This window comes from Carassius carassius, chromosome 36, assembly GCF_963082965.1.
Source record: "Carassius carassius chromosome 36, fCarCar2.1, whole genome shotgun sequence".
NCBI lineage: Eukaryota > Metazoa > Chordata > Actinopteri > Cypriniformes > Cyprinidae > Carassius > Carassius carassius.
The window spans coordinates 16829644-16844966 of NC_081790.1; the positions used below are offsets into that span (position 1 = coordinate 16829644).

General features: G+C 37.0%; 1 protein-coding gene across 2 annotated transcripts in view; it reads left to right on the forward strand.

Moving 5' to 3' along the window:
- LOC132117324 (protein phosphatase 3 catalytic subunit alpha-like) overlaps positions 1-15323 on the forward strand; it is a 71881-nt gene that overhangs the window by 18237 nt on the left and 38321 nt on the right. For both annotated transcript variants that reach the window (XM_059526554.1, XM_059526553.1), the window contains exon 2: positions 8058-8258. In XM_059526554.1, the coding sequence (XP_059382537.1) occupies positions 8058-8258 (201 nt within the window). The remainder of the gene's footprint in view (positions 1-8057; positions 8259-15323) is intronic.

Here is a 15323-nt window from a genome sequence, read left to right on the forward strand (position 1 = left end):
CCCTGTACTTTATGCTCAGTGTGTGTGTACACATACAGTAATTTTTATGGTTTTTTCCCATATTATTAAGCTTGTTCTGTCAGCAATCAGCATATGTAAATTCTTTTAAATGATTCTGGGTCAGTAGTCACGCATATGTTGCATGCAGTGACAATTCGGCATGTATTTGACGCATCATCTCTGGTAGCATTAGCACAGTTGTTTGCGGTCTCGGCCTAAGTCTGAAGCTCTTCTGTTAACATGATAAGGACATTGACAGGCATAGACACTGTTACGCTGCCAGGTGTGCTTGTTGGTGATGCGTTTTCTGCCACACACATGTAGAGGTTATTCCCATATTATGGTCTAACACACAGGAGGGATGTTATGTGCTTACATCCTTCAGGTTTCAGCAAAAGGTTTACTGTCAGTCACAGGCATCCAGAGCTTTACCACAGGAGTAAATGAGGAGAGAGAGAGGAAGAGAGAACCTGTTCGGTGTAATAGAGCCATCGATTGCACAATGTGAGACAGTCATGAAGACAGGCAACCATAAGAGATCTTGTTAAGATGAACTTAAGATGAAGCGAAACCACAATAGACTTATCTATAGAAGAATGTAGTCACAGAGGGTGTTACACAGATAATATTTCCCTTCTACTTTCAGTAAATCTTGAATGACATTATGAGAAAATAAAGGACTAAACAAGGTAACTTCTGCATGTCTGTTTCAAAACCTGCTGAGCTGCCTAGGGCCTAACTAGACATCTTTTAAGGCACCATATGTCCTTCGTAATTCTGAGGGTAAAAATAGCTTTGTATGTATATTTTCGCGTAGTTAGAAATCCTACAACACACTGTGAAGAAATTGTTGAATAAAGTTGTTATTTTTGTTTTCTTTGAGCACAAAAAGTATTCTATTAGCTTCATAAAATTATAGTTAAATCACTGATGTCACATGGACTATTTTAAAGCTGAAGTAGGTAACTTTTGTAAAAATGTATTTGTGAAACTTGTCATTATGTCCTGACAGTATAATATGAGACAGATAATCTGTGAAAAAATCAAGCTCCTCTGGCTCCTCCCAGTGGTCCTATTGCTATTTGCAGAAATTCATCCGCTCCCGGTAAGAGACAACGAATCAGAGCTGCGGTCCGTAACTTTTTTTGTGTTCAAGATTTACAAATTGTATATAATAAGCGAGTACACCATGAATCCATTTTCCAAATCGTGTTTTTAGCCTGTCCTGAATCACTAGGGTACATCTATAATAAGTGTTTATATTCGGACTATTTTAGATTGCTTCGGGGGTACCGCGGCGGATTAACCCGGTACCTTTGTGATTCTTCATAGACATAAACAGAGAGAAGTAGCTCCGGCTACAATGTTCTTCCGCAAGACGCAAGCAGTTCTGTTTATTAACCGCTAGAGCGTCAAAAGTTACGGAATGCAGCTTTAATGATGTCCTTACTACCTTTCTGGGCCTTATTATGTAGTAGTTACATTGCTGTCTATGCAGGGTCATAAAGCTCTCTGATTTCATCAAAAATATTTTAATTTGTATTCCAAAGATGAACAAATTTCTTACTGCTTTGGATCGATGCGAGGGTGAGTAATTAATGACATAATTTTGGACATTTCTGTGTAAACTATCCCTTTAAGGTTTAAGCTATTTTTTTATGCAGGATTTTATGCTATATTTATATTTTATTGCAACATGCACTCTGTGTTACAGCTCCATAACAGCTCTATAGAAAGCAATAGTGTCCACCTACTTTTTAGAAGCCTTGGTTCTGGAAATATTTTTCTTATAGAGATTGTAAATAAGCCTTTATTACAGAGTTATAAGCCATGAGCCAAACCAGCCGTCTACAAGGTAAAGCACAACATTACAAATTCATTACAAACTGATTTGAAGGAAACAACTTAATTGAAGGGAAGAATAATAATCCCATGAAGCTTTTTTAATTACTTAGTAATATATTTCTATATTATAAACCTCAGTAATTGTTACTAATTAAAAATGGTCTGTGTATGCTAAATTGTCCTATGTATTTCATTCGTTTTAAAGAATCATATCATTAGCAACATGCTAACTTCACACTCTATTAAAATCCATTGTGACTTCATGTGCCAGTTTATTAAGCAAACAGGGATGAAAAAATGACAGGTGCTTATTTTAGAATCAGTGATCAAGGAATTGGGTATGTCTGCATAATCTGAATTTGCATCATGCCAGGGTTTTTACACTTAACTTAAACCATAAAGAAACATATGTCTCACATGACATAAATGTTAACTGAAATAAAATAAATAATTTCTGCTAGTTGCCATGGCAACATTTCTCATTTTCATTTAGTTCAACTAAAAACTAAAGCTGAAATCAAAATGAATAAAAACTATACAGACATATATGAAGACAAACATTCATACAATTATACTAGTATCTCAGTGATACTAAAATAACACATTTTATCATAATTAGTACAAACTATGTCTAATTTAGCTGTATGCAGCTCCTTCTTGATTCATTTTTGTACATGCTCTTCTATATGAGTATGCTAGGTATACCTTGTTTTATTTATATGTAAATATGTGTAAATTATAAACCCCTGAGGTATACCCATTAAGAGCAGTTCTCCTTTCTGCTTTCCTTTAGCTGAAGCATACAGTAGTGCACTGCTTTTTAGCTGCAGAACAGAATATTTCAGAATGTTTGTGGTGTGTGTAGAGAAAGACAGAGCTTCTGCAGACCTGCACATTGGAGATTTAATCCCAAATCACAGTGTATACTGTGTCTGAACCGGCCACACTTCAGTAGTCACTGGCTGTTGCTCAGCAACATGCACCACAGTCCAACATCTTGTGAAGTGAAGAGCCAAGCTGCTGTTTTCCATCTCACCCTTGAACCACTCTCTCTCTCTATTCATTTGCTCTTCATTCCTCCTTACTGAGACCATTGTTCATCAGGCATTTCACACATTCTCCTGTTTCTCTCTTGTCTATTCTTCCTATTAAGTTTCTTCTTACTCCGATAGGCCACATGTTGTGCTCTGGAGCATCTCATTATTGTTCATTTTTTACACAAAGTTCTCGTCATCTTTCTGTCCTTCAGGATGCTGTGCGAGCGCATCTCAGCCCTCTAGAGTATTGGGAGAAGGCGAAGATGGGGACAAATAGGAACATTATGTTCTTGTGAGGGAAGCATTATGTTCTGCGTTATCTGTCTATCTTTCTCTCGGTCTCTTCGTCTGACTGTGCTGTGACGTCTTTTGGTGGACTCTCACACTGAGTCAGAAAAGTGCCAAAAATTAGTTGAAATGCTGTCGCTGTTCACACTCATTTGATTCTTCACATTGAGAAGCAAAAACCTTAAATTTGAGTGCTTTCTATTTTTTTATTTACTCTCCACCAGACCCATCAAAAAGCCAAGGGCCCCTAAATCAATTACATACTAGAAACTGGTTTATTTTAGCTTATGATAAACTGGACAGGATTAGTATTAGTGAAGTAAACAGTTTAAGAAATAAGCATCTGTATGTTACTTTGTATGGGCATATATATTCTTCTACAGTAGTAGTTCTCAACCATGGACCGGGGCCTTCAGCAAATTTTCTTAAAAGTATATAAATTAAATGACTGGGTCCCACTTAAATATTAGGTCGCCTTAACTACTAAGTACTTATGTCATATTGTATTGCCAAACACTTTTTCTGCTATTAAGATGGGATACAGGTAAAGTTAGGAACAGGTTTATTGGTATGGGTAGGTTTAAGGTGTAAGGGATTGGTCAACAGTGTAATTATACATTTAATTACAGAAATTAATTACAGATGCAGGTACATGCAGGTATTTTAAAAAATCTAGTTTTCAGGAAAGTTAAAATCATTTACACAATAAGTGCATTGTATTAACTGATTCATTTAAATGTAAGTACATAGTAGTAGCCACCTAATATAAAGTGGGACCAATTAGTGTTAATGTTTTACAATAATCTAATATTAAATCTTTAATCTATAATATTAAAATATATATTTAATATATATTAATATTAAAACACTAATAAATGCATAAAATCAACTAATATGTATCAAATCAATTTAAAACATATTTATTTTTATTTCCCCTCAATATATATTCCAATAATTGAAGAATAAGCATTTTTTTAAATTTCTGGAATCACAAAATAAATAGTGGATTATTAATTTATCACTACTACCAGTTTCCAATAATAAATTTTTTTATGTTTTTTTTTTTTTTTGGATTTGGAAGTGGATTTGTCGTAATTACAAAGATATTTTCTTGTCTTAAATGACCTAAATGTGTTATGAATTAATCATGAATTATTTTAATCTATTGATGGCATGAATATTTTTTTTCTTTTAAGATCTATTTTATAGGTATGACAAAGCTACGGGAACTTTTTTCTGCTTTTCTCTAGAGAAAAAGGCCCTAGTAATCTCACATGTGTCTCCTCAGATGTTTCAGAAGAGATCTCAGCAGTGTTTTATATTGTCCTCGGTTTTCCCAAAATAGCAAAGTCTGCGATCAAAAGACAGAGCAACGCTTTGTTTAAAGAAGTTATCTGGGCAGTTGGAGAATACAGAGATTTGAGCTGTTTCTGAATTCACAAAATGGTGATGGCTTGTCTCATGAATATTCATTACCTTATGCAGAAATGATCTTTCACTGTTTTGATGAACAATGTCTACATGAGATAATGATCTTGGAGAACAAGTAACAAAACATAGATTTTTTTAATGATGTTACCTTATTGCATATAGGGGATCAGGGTCCTAGTCCCCCCTAATTAGACTTTCTATTTTAATAAAATGAAAACATTGTACATCAATGCATATCAAATAAAAATCTACACATTTCACTGGAATGGATAGCAAGCCGCAGAAAGGCTATGTGAACATCGTTGGTGCTTTCCGTAAGTGATAACTACAACAAAATGTGTTTATGCTTTACATGCTAGTGGCTAGTGGACTAACAGCATATGAATAGGCTTCCGGAATATCTTGTAGATATATCTTGCATTAGAGTCAACATATAAAACATTAATAAGCGGCCATATTTAGCATTGTTCTGCCAATTATCATCCAGCCATTTCAAAGCGATTGAAAGCACAAGCATGAGGGCTAAATATTTGTTGGTTCTGACCAGCCGAAACATTTCTACACTATAGATAATAAACAATGGACCTTTTTTCCAGTAAAAATTCACTGAAATTTCACTGATGTGACCACATGTTTCGATTGATTAAAATTCCCATGACCAAGGAGACCAAACATATACAGAAGCAACACAAGAACACACACACTTGAATGGGATGTATTTTTACTGCTCATAAACTACTATGCTAGGCCTAGTCTCATTATCCCAGCAGCAGGAACATGAGATTTCTTTTTTCCCCCTCAAGTCAAACATGAATTATTTAGCTTTGTGTTGATCACGTTGAGTCTCTGCCCTGAGCTTCCATCCCCAGTTCCCTTACTGTATCCCTCTCTCTCTCTGTCTCTCTCTGAGCTGTGTATGTTGCTGCTAGCCTCTACTCAGCAATCTAAAATGCATGTTTTTCTCACAGAATTGCCCATATCTCTGAAGTCTTATTCTGAAATCCTGCTGTGAGTGACTGTGTCATCATGTACAATGAACAATGTGTAGCATTTCTTCTCAATGGCACTGTAACTGCACTCAGTAATTATTTCCGTACAGTGTGGGGCGTATCTTCGCAAGCACACATGCGTAAATAATTCACCATGCCAATGTTTTGTTGAAGCCAAGTCCCACATTGTCAGTGTACACATTTGTGAGTCATGATGGAAAGAAACTGCCTTTGCCCCAATTTTTGGTGCAGATATTGTTTTCTCAGTCTAATTTCTAAATTGAATTTTCACACAGCTGAGAATCGGCACCTTTATCAATTATTTACATCCAGCTCTTTGGAAGCTTAATAAGCAGCTGTTATTATAACTTGTCAGTCAACTAACAAATAGCAGTTCTGGCTTTGTTTTTGAAAAAAAAAAAAAAAAAGGCCAATTTTGCATTGCTGTGAGCTTAACGAGCAAACGATGATGCTGGGCAGACATGATTAAAGAAAAACAGTTTTTTGTGGAGTTTAGTTAACAGAGAGTCATTTATGTTTTAACAATGAAAAGTGTTCCTGTGGCTCAAGTGGTAGAGCACATTGCGTGAGCAGCACAAGGTTGTGGGTTCGATTCCCAGGGAACACATGTTAGGTAAAAAATGTTAGCCTGAATGCACTGTAAGTCGCTTTGGATAAAAGCGTCTGTTAAATGCATTAATTTAAACGCATACTTATTTTTACTTTTTGCATTCAGTTGATTTACAGTGACAGGAAACAAGATTACTAACTTTCTATACATCAAAGAAACCTGCAAACAATTTCATGGTTGCCACAAAAATATTAAGCTGCTAACTGTTTTTAACATTGATAGTTATAAGAAAAATTGCTTAACCCTTAAGGCGCCAGGGTTTTTGGGAAAAAATGTATTTTGACATCAAGATTTCAAAAGCTTGTGGCTTGAAAGAGCTTAAAGATAGAGATCTACTGTCAATTAGAAAAATGTTTGGTATGATCGAAAGTTTATGTGGGGTGTAAATATACTAATCTAATTTGCATATTATAATGTCACCAGGGGCGGCTATCTCGATTTTCATAAGATTCAGGAAATATTAGATATTGAATTGATGTTTGAACATATTTGCATGTTTTTGTGTGTGTGTGTCTTTTTTATCCTCATTCCAAATTATCAGAAAAGAGGAAGCCAACCATAAAACAGGAGAAAGTACTAAATTATTACTATATTACTACACTATATAGTAGTAAAACACATGTGAACAGTAGCCTACTTTTTGATCAGTTCATCAGTAATATTCAGGAAATAATAGATAGTGAATGGATGTTTGAACTCATTTGCAAGTTTTTTTTTTTTTTGTATTTGATTGTTGTTGTTTTTTTGTCTTTTTATTCTCATTCCAAATGATCAGAAAAAAAAACGAGAAATGTAGTACATTATTACTATATTACTGTGCCATAGTAAAATACATGTGCCTATTTTTTGATCAGTTGACCAGCTATCTGCCCAATCAGGTATCTATGTGACACAGTTCGTAGTTCTTGAGAGTATGGTTCTTCTCATTCATTGCATGACACAGCGCAGAGCGCACCTTCTCCACACAGACTGCACCTGTACTGAGTTAGTTGTCTGCCGGCCGCGTATTAGAGCGTGCGCGATCAGCAACATCGCTTAGTATTAAATCAGCATACTGTATTATAATGATTTCTGAAAGATCATGTGACACTCAAGAACAGAGTATTATTTAATAACTAAAACTAAAATAATAATAAAAAATTTTTTTACTTGAAATAACATAGATGTTAATGGTTAAGTAGTATATTTTATTGCATTTTAAATAGTTTTCAAGGCAACGTTTCTAATTTTCATTTAGTTTAACTTGATGTACTATAATAACAACTACAGTATATAAACATATTTCAAAACCAATGAAAATAACAAAAACACAGCAAAATTGCTTAGTCATTATCTGAAATTAAAACAAAATTGATCATATAAAAATTAATTCAAAATTTTAATTTAAAACTTCACATTATTAAAAACAATGTAATGAAGAATACAGTAGGTGGTAAAAAAATAGGCTTTGTAATAAATTGCATTTCAACTCTTTCTGTTGTAATGAATTTTATTTTAAAGAGAAATAACTGAATTAAATTTAACAGAATTTTGGATCAAATAGCTGCAGCCCTGGTAAGCATAAAAGACTTCTTTTAAAAACATTTTAAAAATCTTTCTATGATGGGGCAGCCATTTTGATTTAACAAACAAGCATTTTTTCCAACATAGTACTACTTTTGATAAACATATATAGTGCAGGCTCAGAATCTGAATCATCAAACGATGGAGTTACAATATCCCGGAGAATAGTTGCAACTGACCACTGAGTTAGGTTAATACAACATAACTGATTTATCAAAAGTGACTATAACAATCAAGTTCTAATGTATACTCTCTGTTTTGTGTTTCCCTCAGCCGTTCCCTTCCCCTTGAGTCACCGCCTCACCATGAAGGAGGTGTTTGACTGTGAGGGGAAACCAAGGGTGGATCTACTGAAAGCCCACCTCACTAAAGAGGGCCGAGTGGAGGAGACTGTGGCCCTTCGAATCATAAATGAAGGGGCCTCTATCTTACGCCAGGAGAAGACCATGCTGGACATAGAGGCACCTGTCACAGGTACTTCCCTTTTTTTTCTCCTTTCCTCACAAACAGTATGAAGATAAATATACAAAGTAATAAAAGAATGGTGTTACTTGACATGCATTTAAGTGACCATGTATGGAAGCCCGTTTCTGCCACTGAATAAAAATGAACAATAATTCAAGATAATTGCGACTTTTTATCTCACAGTTCCAACTTTATTATGCAATTGCGAGTTTACATCTTGCAATTGTGTGTTATAAAGTCAGAATTGCAAGATATAAATGCAATTCCTAGAACTACTATGTGAGATATAAATACAGTCTCTCTTTTTCATAATTCTGAGAAAATATGTCAGAGTTGTGAGATATAAACTTGCAAAACAGTTTTTTTAAATTGCAAGTTTATTTATCATGCAATTCTAAGAAAAGAAAAGTCAGAATTGTTTGTGAGATGTAAATTCGCAATTGTGGGAAAAGATGTGCGATAAAAAGTCACAATTGTCTAGTTTTATTTTATCCAGTGGCTGAAACAGGCTTCCATTACTATGTGTGCCAGGTCTTGCAGCAGGGTCGGATGTATTTTCAGACATTAGTCGATGAAGAGCGTCTGTGCATTAGCATCTGTGTGTGTACATAATGAAGTTTGTTATCTGACGCCGTCTTCACATGTTAACTGTATATCTGTGACAACCTGCTTTGATACTGTCAGCAAACAGGACTAAAGAGCAGCAAGACAGCAAGAGCTTGAGAGAGAATGCACAATCCTGACCTCAAATACAAAAATAAACTCCAAAACACCCGACTGGAAGTTCAAAGAATGAACAAGGCCGACGAAAACAAAAGGCAGCAAAGCGAGCAAGCGCTCAAGGTGTTTCCGTATGAAGTTTACCTGTGAAGATAGTTGTCACTTTGAAGTCCGATCCCTTGTATGCGCGTGAACGTGTATTTGTGAGTGTGCATTAATTCCCTCCTTACCTGTCATCACATCAACTATAAGGTGAGAATAGAGGAAAATAGTTTTACGTTAAAACTAGGGTAATTTACGTACCATGTCTTTGTCTATTCGATGGATTGTGCATCTCTGCGTCTGAGCATTTTTTCGCTTTTATCAGTGACTGTGGATAATCAATAGAGTTGAGTACTTGATACCCGTGTCCATCTGCAGGAGTGTGTCAGCACACCAGCTGGCCGTGATTTCCTCTTTCTCATCTGTGTATGAGCCGCTTACTCCCCAAAGAAACAGGACCTTGTGTAACGGCACCAAAAAAATGAAAATACGCAGAGATAATGGATATTATTATGATTAATTTTTCTTTGTAATCTGATTCTGCTCACCCAAATGATACATCTCTTTTACACTGGCAAAATTGCAGCTTGTTTATTTAATTGTAATGTTTGCTATAGAAGCGAAGTTGCTATATTCTTCGAAAGTCATTTTATTAATTAGTATTTTGTTTTGTTTTGTAGTGTAAGGATAAAAAAATCCTTTAAACAAGATCAAATTACCTGAGAAGCAAACTTGCAAAAATAATTAATTAGGATTATTATTATTTTTTTAAACAAGAGAAAAATAATGATGAAAATTTAGTGTTTTGCAGTATGGTCAGGCTGTAAAACTGAGACAACTTATGTTAAAATCACTGCACCAAAGGCCGTTTTTGACGGCCAAGAAAGTCACATGATCATAAGCTTCAATGCATCAGGAGTCGCTTTCCACTGTGTTTTAAGACACAAAGCATTTGAGTTCACACCGGTTCAGTCACAGGAAGAGTTCAGTTCCACCATGCACTTAGATTTGTCTGGTACAGTGCAGCTGTTAAAATCCATCAGTTGATCAGAGCGACCTACAGAGCGAGAGAGAGAGAGAGAGAGAGGGAGAGAGAGAGGGAGAGAGGGAGAGAGAGAGGGAGAGAGAGAGGGAGAGAGAGAGCAGTTCTCTCCTGCAGAACACACCTACACCTCTGAGTCATCTGCATCTAACAGCTCAATATTCTCTCTCTCTCTAAATCTCTTCCCATCATCCAGTTCTGCTTGCACCCTGTGTGCCTGCAGTGGGTAATGTGAGAATAAGCATCTCCCCCTCCACACTCAGCACTGCACAGTCACTGCCACACATGAAGAGAGATACTTACAATTATCACTGTTTAGAGTTTACTGTGTGTGTGTGTGTGTGTTTGTGTGTGTGTGCGTGCGTGCTTGATTGTGTGATGTCTGTCCCTGTGCTCAGAATATTTGCCCAGATCAGCTAAAATTAGGCCAAGTGAAGTTTATGACTGCAGATCGTCTATTATTAATATCAAAGGGATATGAAATATGCAGGAGGCACAGTGTACAAAAGGACTTGTCATTGTCAGTAGATCCAATTCTTTTGTGATGCAACATAATGGCAAACAAAGAAATATCTGCTGCCATTTGGCACTACCTTCACCCAGCTTTGTGGCCATCACCTTATGCTATTGTTAATCAAGACTGCTTACACAATCACACAGATGTGCACACACACACACACACACACTCACACACACACACACACAGACACACACAGAGTGCTGGTTCAGGCCCATTCATTTATGCTGAGAATGATTTGTGCTGTGTGCTCCTCGCTCATTAAAGAGTTCATATAACTCAACTTCAAGTCCTTTCTCTTTGGAGTGTTACAAGCTGTTTGTGAATAGATAAGATCCCTAAAGTTGCAAAAGACTAAAGTCTCAAACCCAAAGAGATATTCTTTAAAAAAGTTAAGACTTGTCCACGCCCTCCTAAAACGCCTTGTTTAAACACGCCCCACATGTCTACATCACTGTGTGGCAAGATTTGCATAAATGTTTACGCAAAGAAAATGGTAGTATTGTTTCTGCTGCTGCCGCCATGTCGTGGAGACACTGTGTGTTTCATTGTGAAAGCGAAACTACGTTGTTTGGTCTTCCAAAAGAGGATGAAATCAGTGGTTAAGTTGTATTTACAACACTGTTCCAGAACAGTTCAACCCAAATATTCAGATGTGTGCAGCACATTTTACGTAGGGCTGTTTCCTGAACCTGGGAGAGTAGCCTACAATGCCAGCTGTGCACAAAGGTGGTTTCTATAAAGTGAGACAATTCCAACTTTGACTCACAGTCTGTGAGTACGTTTATATTTAAAGCATTTGCCACTGATGATTCAAACGCAAGTTGTCGCGCCAGGAAACGGCATCACAGTATGTTATGGCGTGAAACATTTCCATCACACGCTTGAGGCATTCTGCCAATCACAAAGCACTGGATAGCTGGCCAATCAGAGCACACCTCACATTCAAAACAATGAGGCTTGTAAAAATCGATATTGTTTCAGAAAGGCGGGGCTTAGAGGAGAAACAATAATGTACAGTATTTGGAAAATAATGGGTTTTTTGAACCTTAAACCACATAAACACATTGCATTACATCAAATAAACAACATAATGTTCTTTTTAGCAAAGTCATATGACCCCTTTATGTCCAGCTTATGTAATGGAAAGGAGAGGAGAGGATGAGGAGGAGGAGGAGGAGGAGGAGAGGAGGAGGAGGAGGGGAGAGGAGGAGGAGAAGAAGAGGAGGAGAGGAGAGGAGGAGGAGAGGAGAGGTGATGAGGAGGAAGAGAAGAGGAGGAGAGGAGAAGATGGAAAGGAGGAGAGGAGAGGAGAGAATAAATTATATGTACAAATGGGAGAATAAGGGGGAAGAGGTGGATGAGTAGAAGAGGAGATGAGAGGAGATGAAGATGAATAGAGAAGAGGAAGTGAAAGAAGAGAAGTTGAACAGATGGGAGAATTAGAGATCAGAGGAAAGAGGAGAGATAAGAAAAAGAACAGTTGAAATGAGAGGAAGAAAGGAGGAGAGGTGACAGGAGAAGATGGGGGGAATATGAAAAGATGAGATTCTGTTCCTGTTCAGAAGAGGAGAGGAAGAATGAGATGAACTCATGATCTGAGATCAGAGGAATGAGGTGAGAAGTAGAAGAGATGAACAGAGGAGAGGAGAAGAGCAGATGCAATGAAAAAGGAAAAAAAACAGGAGATGCCGAAGTGAGAGGAGGAGAGAAAAGAGGAGAGGAAATGAACAGATGGATGAACAAATGAGAGAGTACAATAAACAGATGAAAGGAAAGAGGAGAGGAGAGGAAAAGATAAGGAGAGGAAATTAGCAAATACACTGAGAGGAGATGGGAGAATAAGGGGAGCAGATGGGGAAAGAAGACAGGAGAACAATAACACTCGAGAGAATGAGGAGTCAAGGAGATGAACAGATGAGTGGAGATTAGAAAAGAAAAGAGAGGAGTTGAATAGAAGACAGAATCAGAGGAGCAAATGAGTTGGGGGAAGAAGAGAATAAGAACAAACTAGAGGATGAGACGGAGAGGTGAGAGGAGAGGAGGTGAAAGGAGAGGGGATGAATAGAAATAACAGACAGATGATATGAGAAAGAAGAAGAGAAGATTAGATAAGCAGTGAGAGGAGAGAGGATAAATAGGAGAGAGGAGAGGAGATGAATCAATGAAAGGAGAGGAGAGGAAGGAGATGAATGCATGTGTTCATGGAAGGGAGAGGAGATAAGAAGAAGGAGCAAATACAAGAAGCAAGAGCAGATGAAATAAGAGAGAATGAGTAGGGGGAGGAGGAATGAACAGATGTGAGGATGGGGAGAAGATGAAAGAAGAGAGAGGAGACAAAAATGACAGAAGGACAGAAAAGAAGTGAGGAACAGATGGGAGTATAAGAGAAGTACTGTACATAGATGAGGAAAGAGGAGAGAAGAATAGATAAAAGAAAGAAGAGAGGAGAAGATGAACATGATCAAAGAGGAGAAAAGAAAGAAGAAGTGATGAACAGATGGGTGAATGAGATCAACATGAGATCAGAAAGAGAAGATGAAGGATCAAAGGGTAGAGAAGAAAGGAATCAAACAAGTAAAGAAGAAGAAAGGAAAAAAATAGGAGACTCAACATGCAGATGAGAGAGGGAAAAGAAGAGATCAACAGTAAGAGGAGTAAAAGAAAAAAAGAGGAGAGGAGAGGAGAGGAGAGGAGATGAATAGATGAGATCCTGTTTATCTCCACAAGAGGAGAGGAGGTGAAAAGAGAGAAAGGGGGAGATAAACACATGAAATGGTGATTTGAGAGAAGAAAGAAGGGAAGACAAGATTACAGAAGAGCAGTTAAAAAGGAGAAAAAAGGAGATGAACAGTGAGAGGAAAGAGAAGAACAGAGGAGAGAAGATGAATAGATGAGATCCAGATCATTTCCAAAAGAGGAGAGGAGGTGAAAAGATGAAAAGAAAGGAGGAGAGGAGAGGAGATAAACTCATATCTCAGGATATGATAGGGGAGAAAAAGAGCCAATGAAAGTTATGAGAGGAGTCAAATAAAAGAAGAGGAAAATAAATTAATATTTGTGAGACAAGGAGTAGGTAAGAGAAGAAATAGAAGATAAACTGTGAAAGGAGATGAAGAATAACAGAGGAATGAATAGGAGTTAAATAGATGAGATCCTAGAAGATGAGAGGAGGTGAAAAGGTAAAACAAGTGGAGAAAAAGAAAGAGATGAACATGTGCGATGATTTAAGAGATGAGAGATAAGTAGATTACAGAAAAGGAGCAGATAAGAGAAGGAGGAAAGCAGATTAAGAGGAGAGAGCAAAGGAGATGCAGAATTGGAAGAAAAAGGAGGATATGAGAGGAGAGAAGAAGATAAAAGAAGATGAACATAAAAGACATAAAAAGAGAGAAGAGGAGATAAACAGAAAAGAGGAGCGAGTGTTTTGAACTGTTGGATTGATCAGATACACTTTTAAAAATAAAGGTGCTTCACGGTACCATAGAAGAACCTTTTTTTCTAAATGGTTCCATAAAGAACCTTTAACATCTGAAGAACCTTTCTGTTTCACAAAAGGTTTTTTGTTGGTGAAAGAAGGTTCTTCAGATTCTAGAAAGGTAAGAAAGATATGGTTCTTTAAAGAACTTTTGACTGAATTTTTCTTTGTTGTGCCAAAATTGTTATTTTATGGCCTCACTGTAGAGCTGTAGTCAAGTCCAGCTTTGTCGAGTCCAAGTCAAGTCTAAGTCCAGGACTAGTCGAGACCGAGTCAAGACCGAGTCCAAAGAGGTTAGAGTCTAAGTCAAGTCCAAGTCCAAAAGTTTTGAGTCCAAGTCAAGGCCGAATCCAAATGAGAGAAAAAAGGATCCTCTTCAAGACCACATACTTAACTACTGATAATGCATGTGTGAGAGGCAGCATATCTCCTATTCTAAGAAAATTATTTTACATTATTATTTGTAATGATCAAAAAGCATGTGCAAAGTAACAACTCTGTAGGAAGGGGTCTCCAAACTAGTTCCTGGAGGGCCAGTGCCCTGAAAAGTTTAGCTCCAACTGGCCTTAACACACCTATCTGGAAGTTTCTAGTGTGCCTAGTAAGAGCTTGATTAGCTGGTTCACATAAATACAGTGACATTTTGTCATACTGTACTAGGGCTTGTATAGACTAGTCGGAGCTGTCAGAAACAATCGACTACTCAAACATACATTAACCATAATAAATACAAAGTACTTGCAAGTATGACGTGAATTTTAGGATTACAATATTGCGTGGAGCTGTTACTTTCTATGATCTTATCCATGTTGCATGTAAAAATAAAATGTTTAATGTAATAATTAGGTTTGTGCCTGAAGTAGAATACCTTATTCGGAATGGCAGGGATAATGGCTTCAAAAACGAATAACGGACAAGGAATAATTCTGCCTGAGTACTCAGCTGAAACTGACAAAGTCCGGTGTTTGCTAGATAACAGTTGAGCCAGGGGATCAGCGCAATATTATACACAGACCTCTAAAGTCACGAGTGTGAAGTGAATGAATGTAAACTTTATGAATGAAAAGAACGCAAATCAAACACCGCATTTCTGTTGCCTCTAGTGCATCTCTCAGAAACCAGAGCTTTGCAAGAGTAATTTCACCTATAATAATATATCATACACGTTATATAATTTGTTAATATTTAAAAAGCAATTATTTAAACCTTCCCTCTAAACACTGGACGTCGGATAGATGTGCAGATCATGTCTATATTAGGTCCTTCAGTCCAATA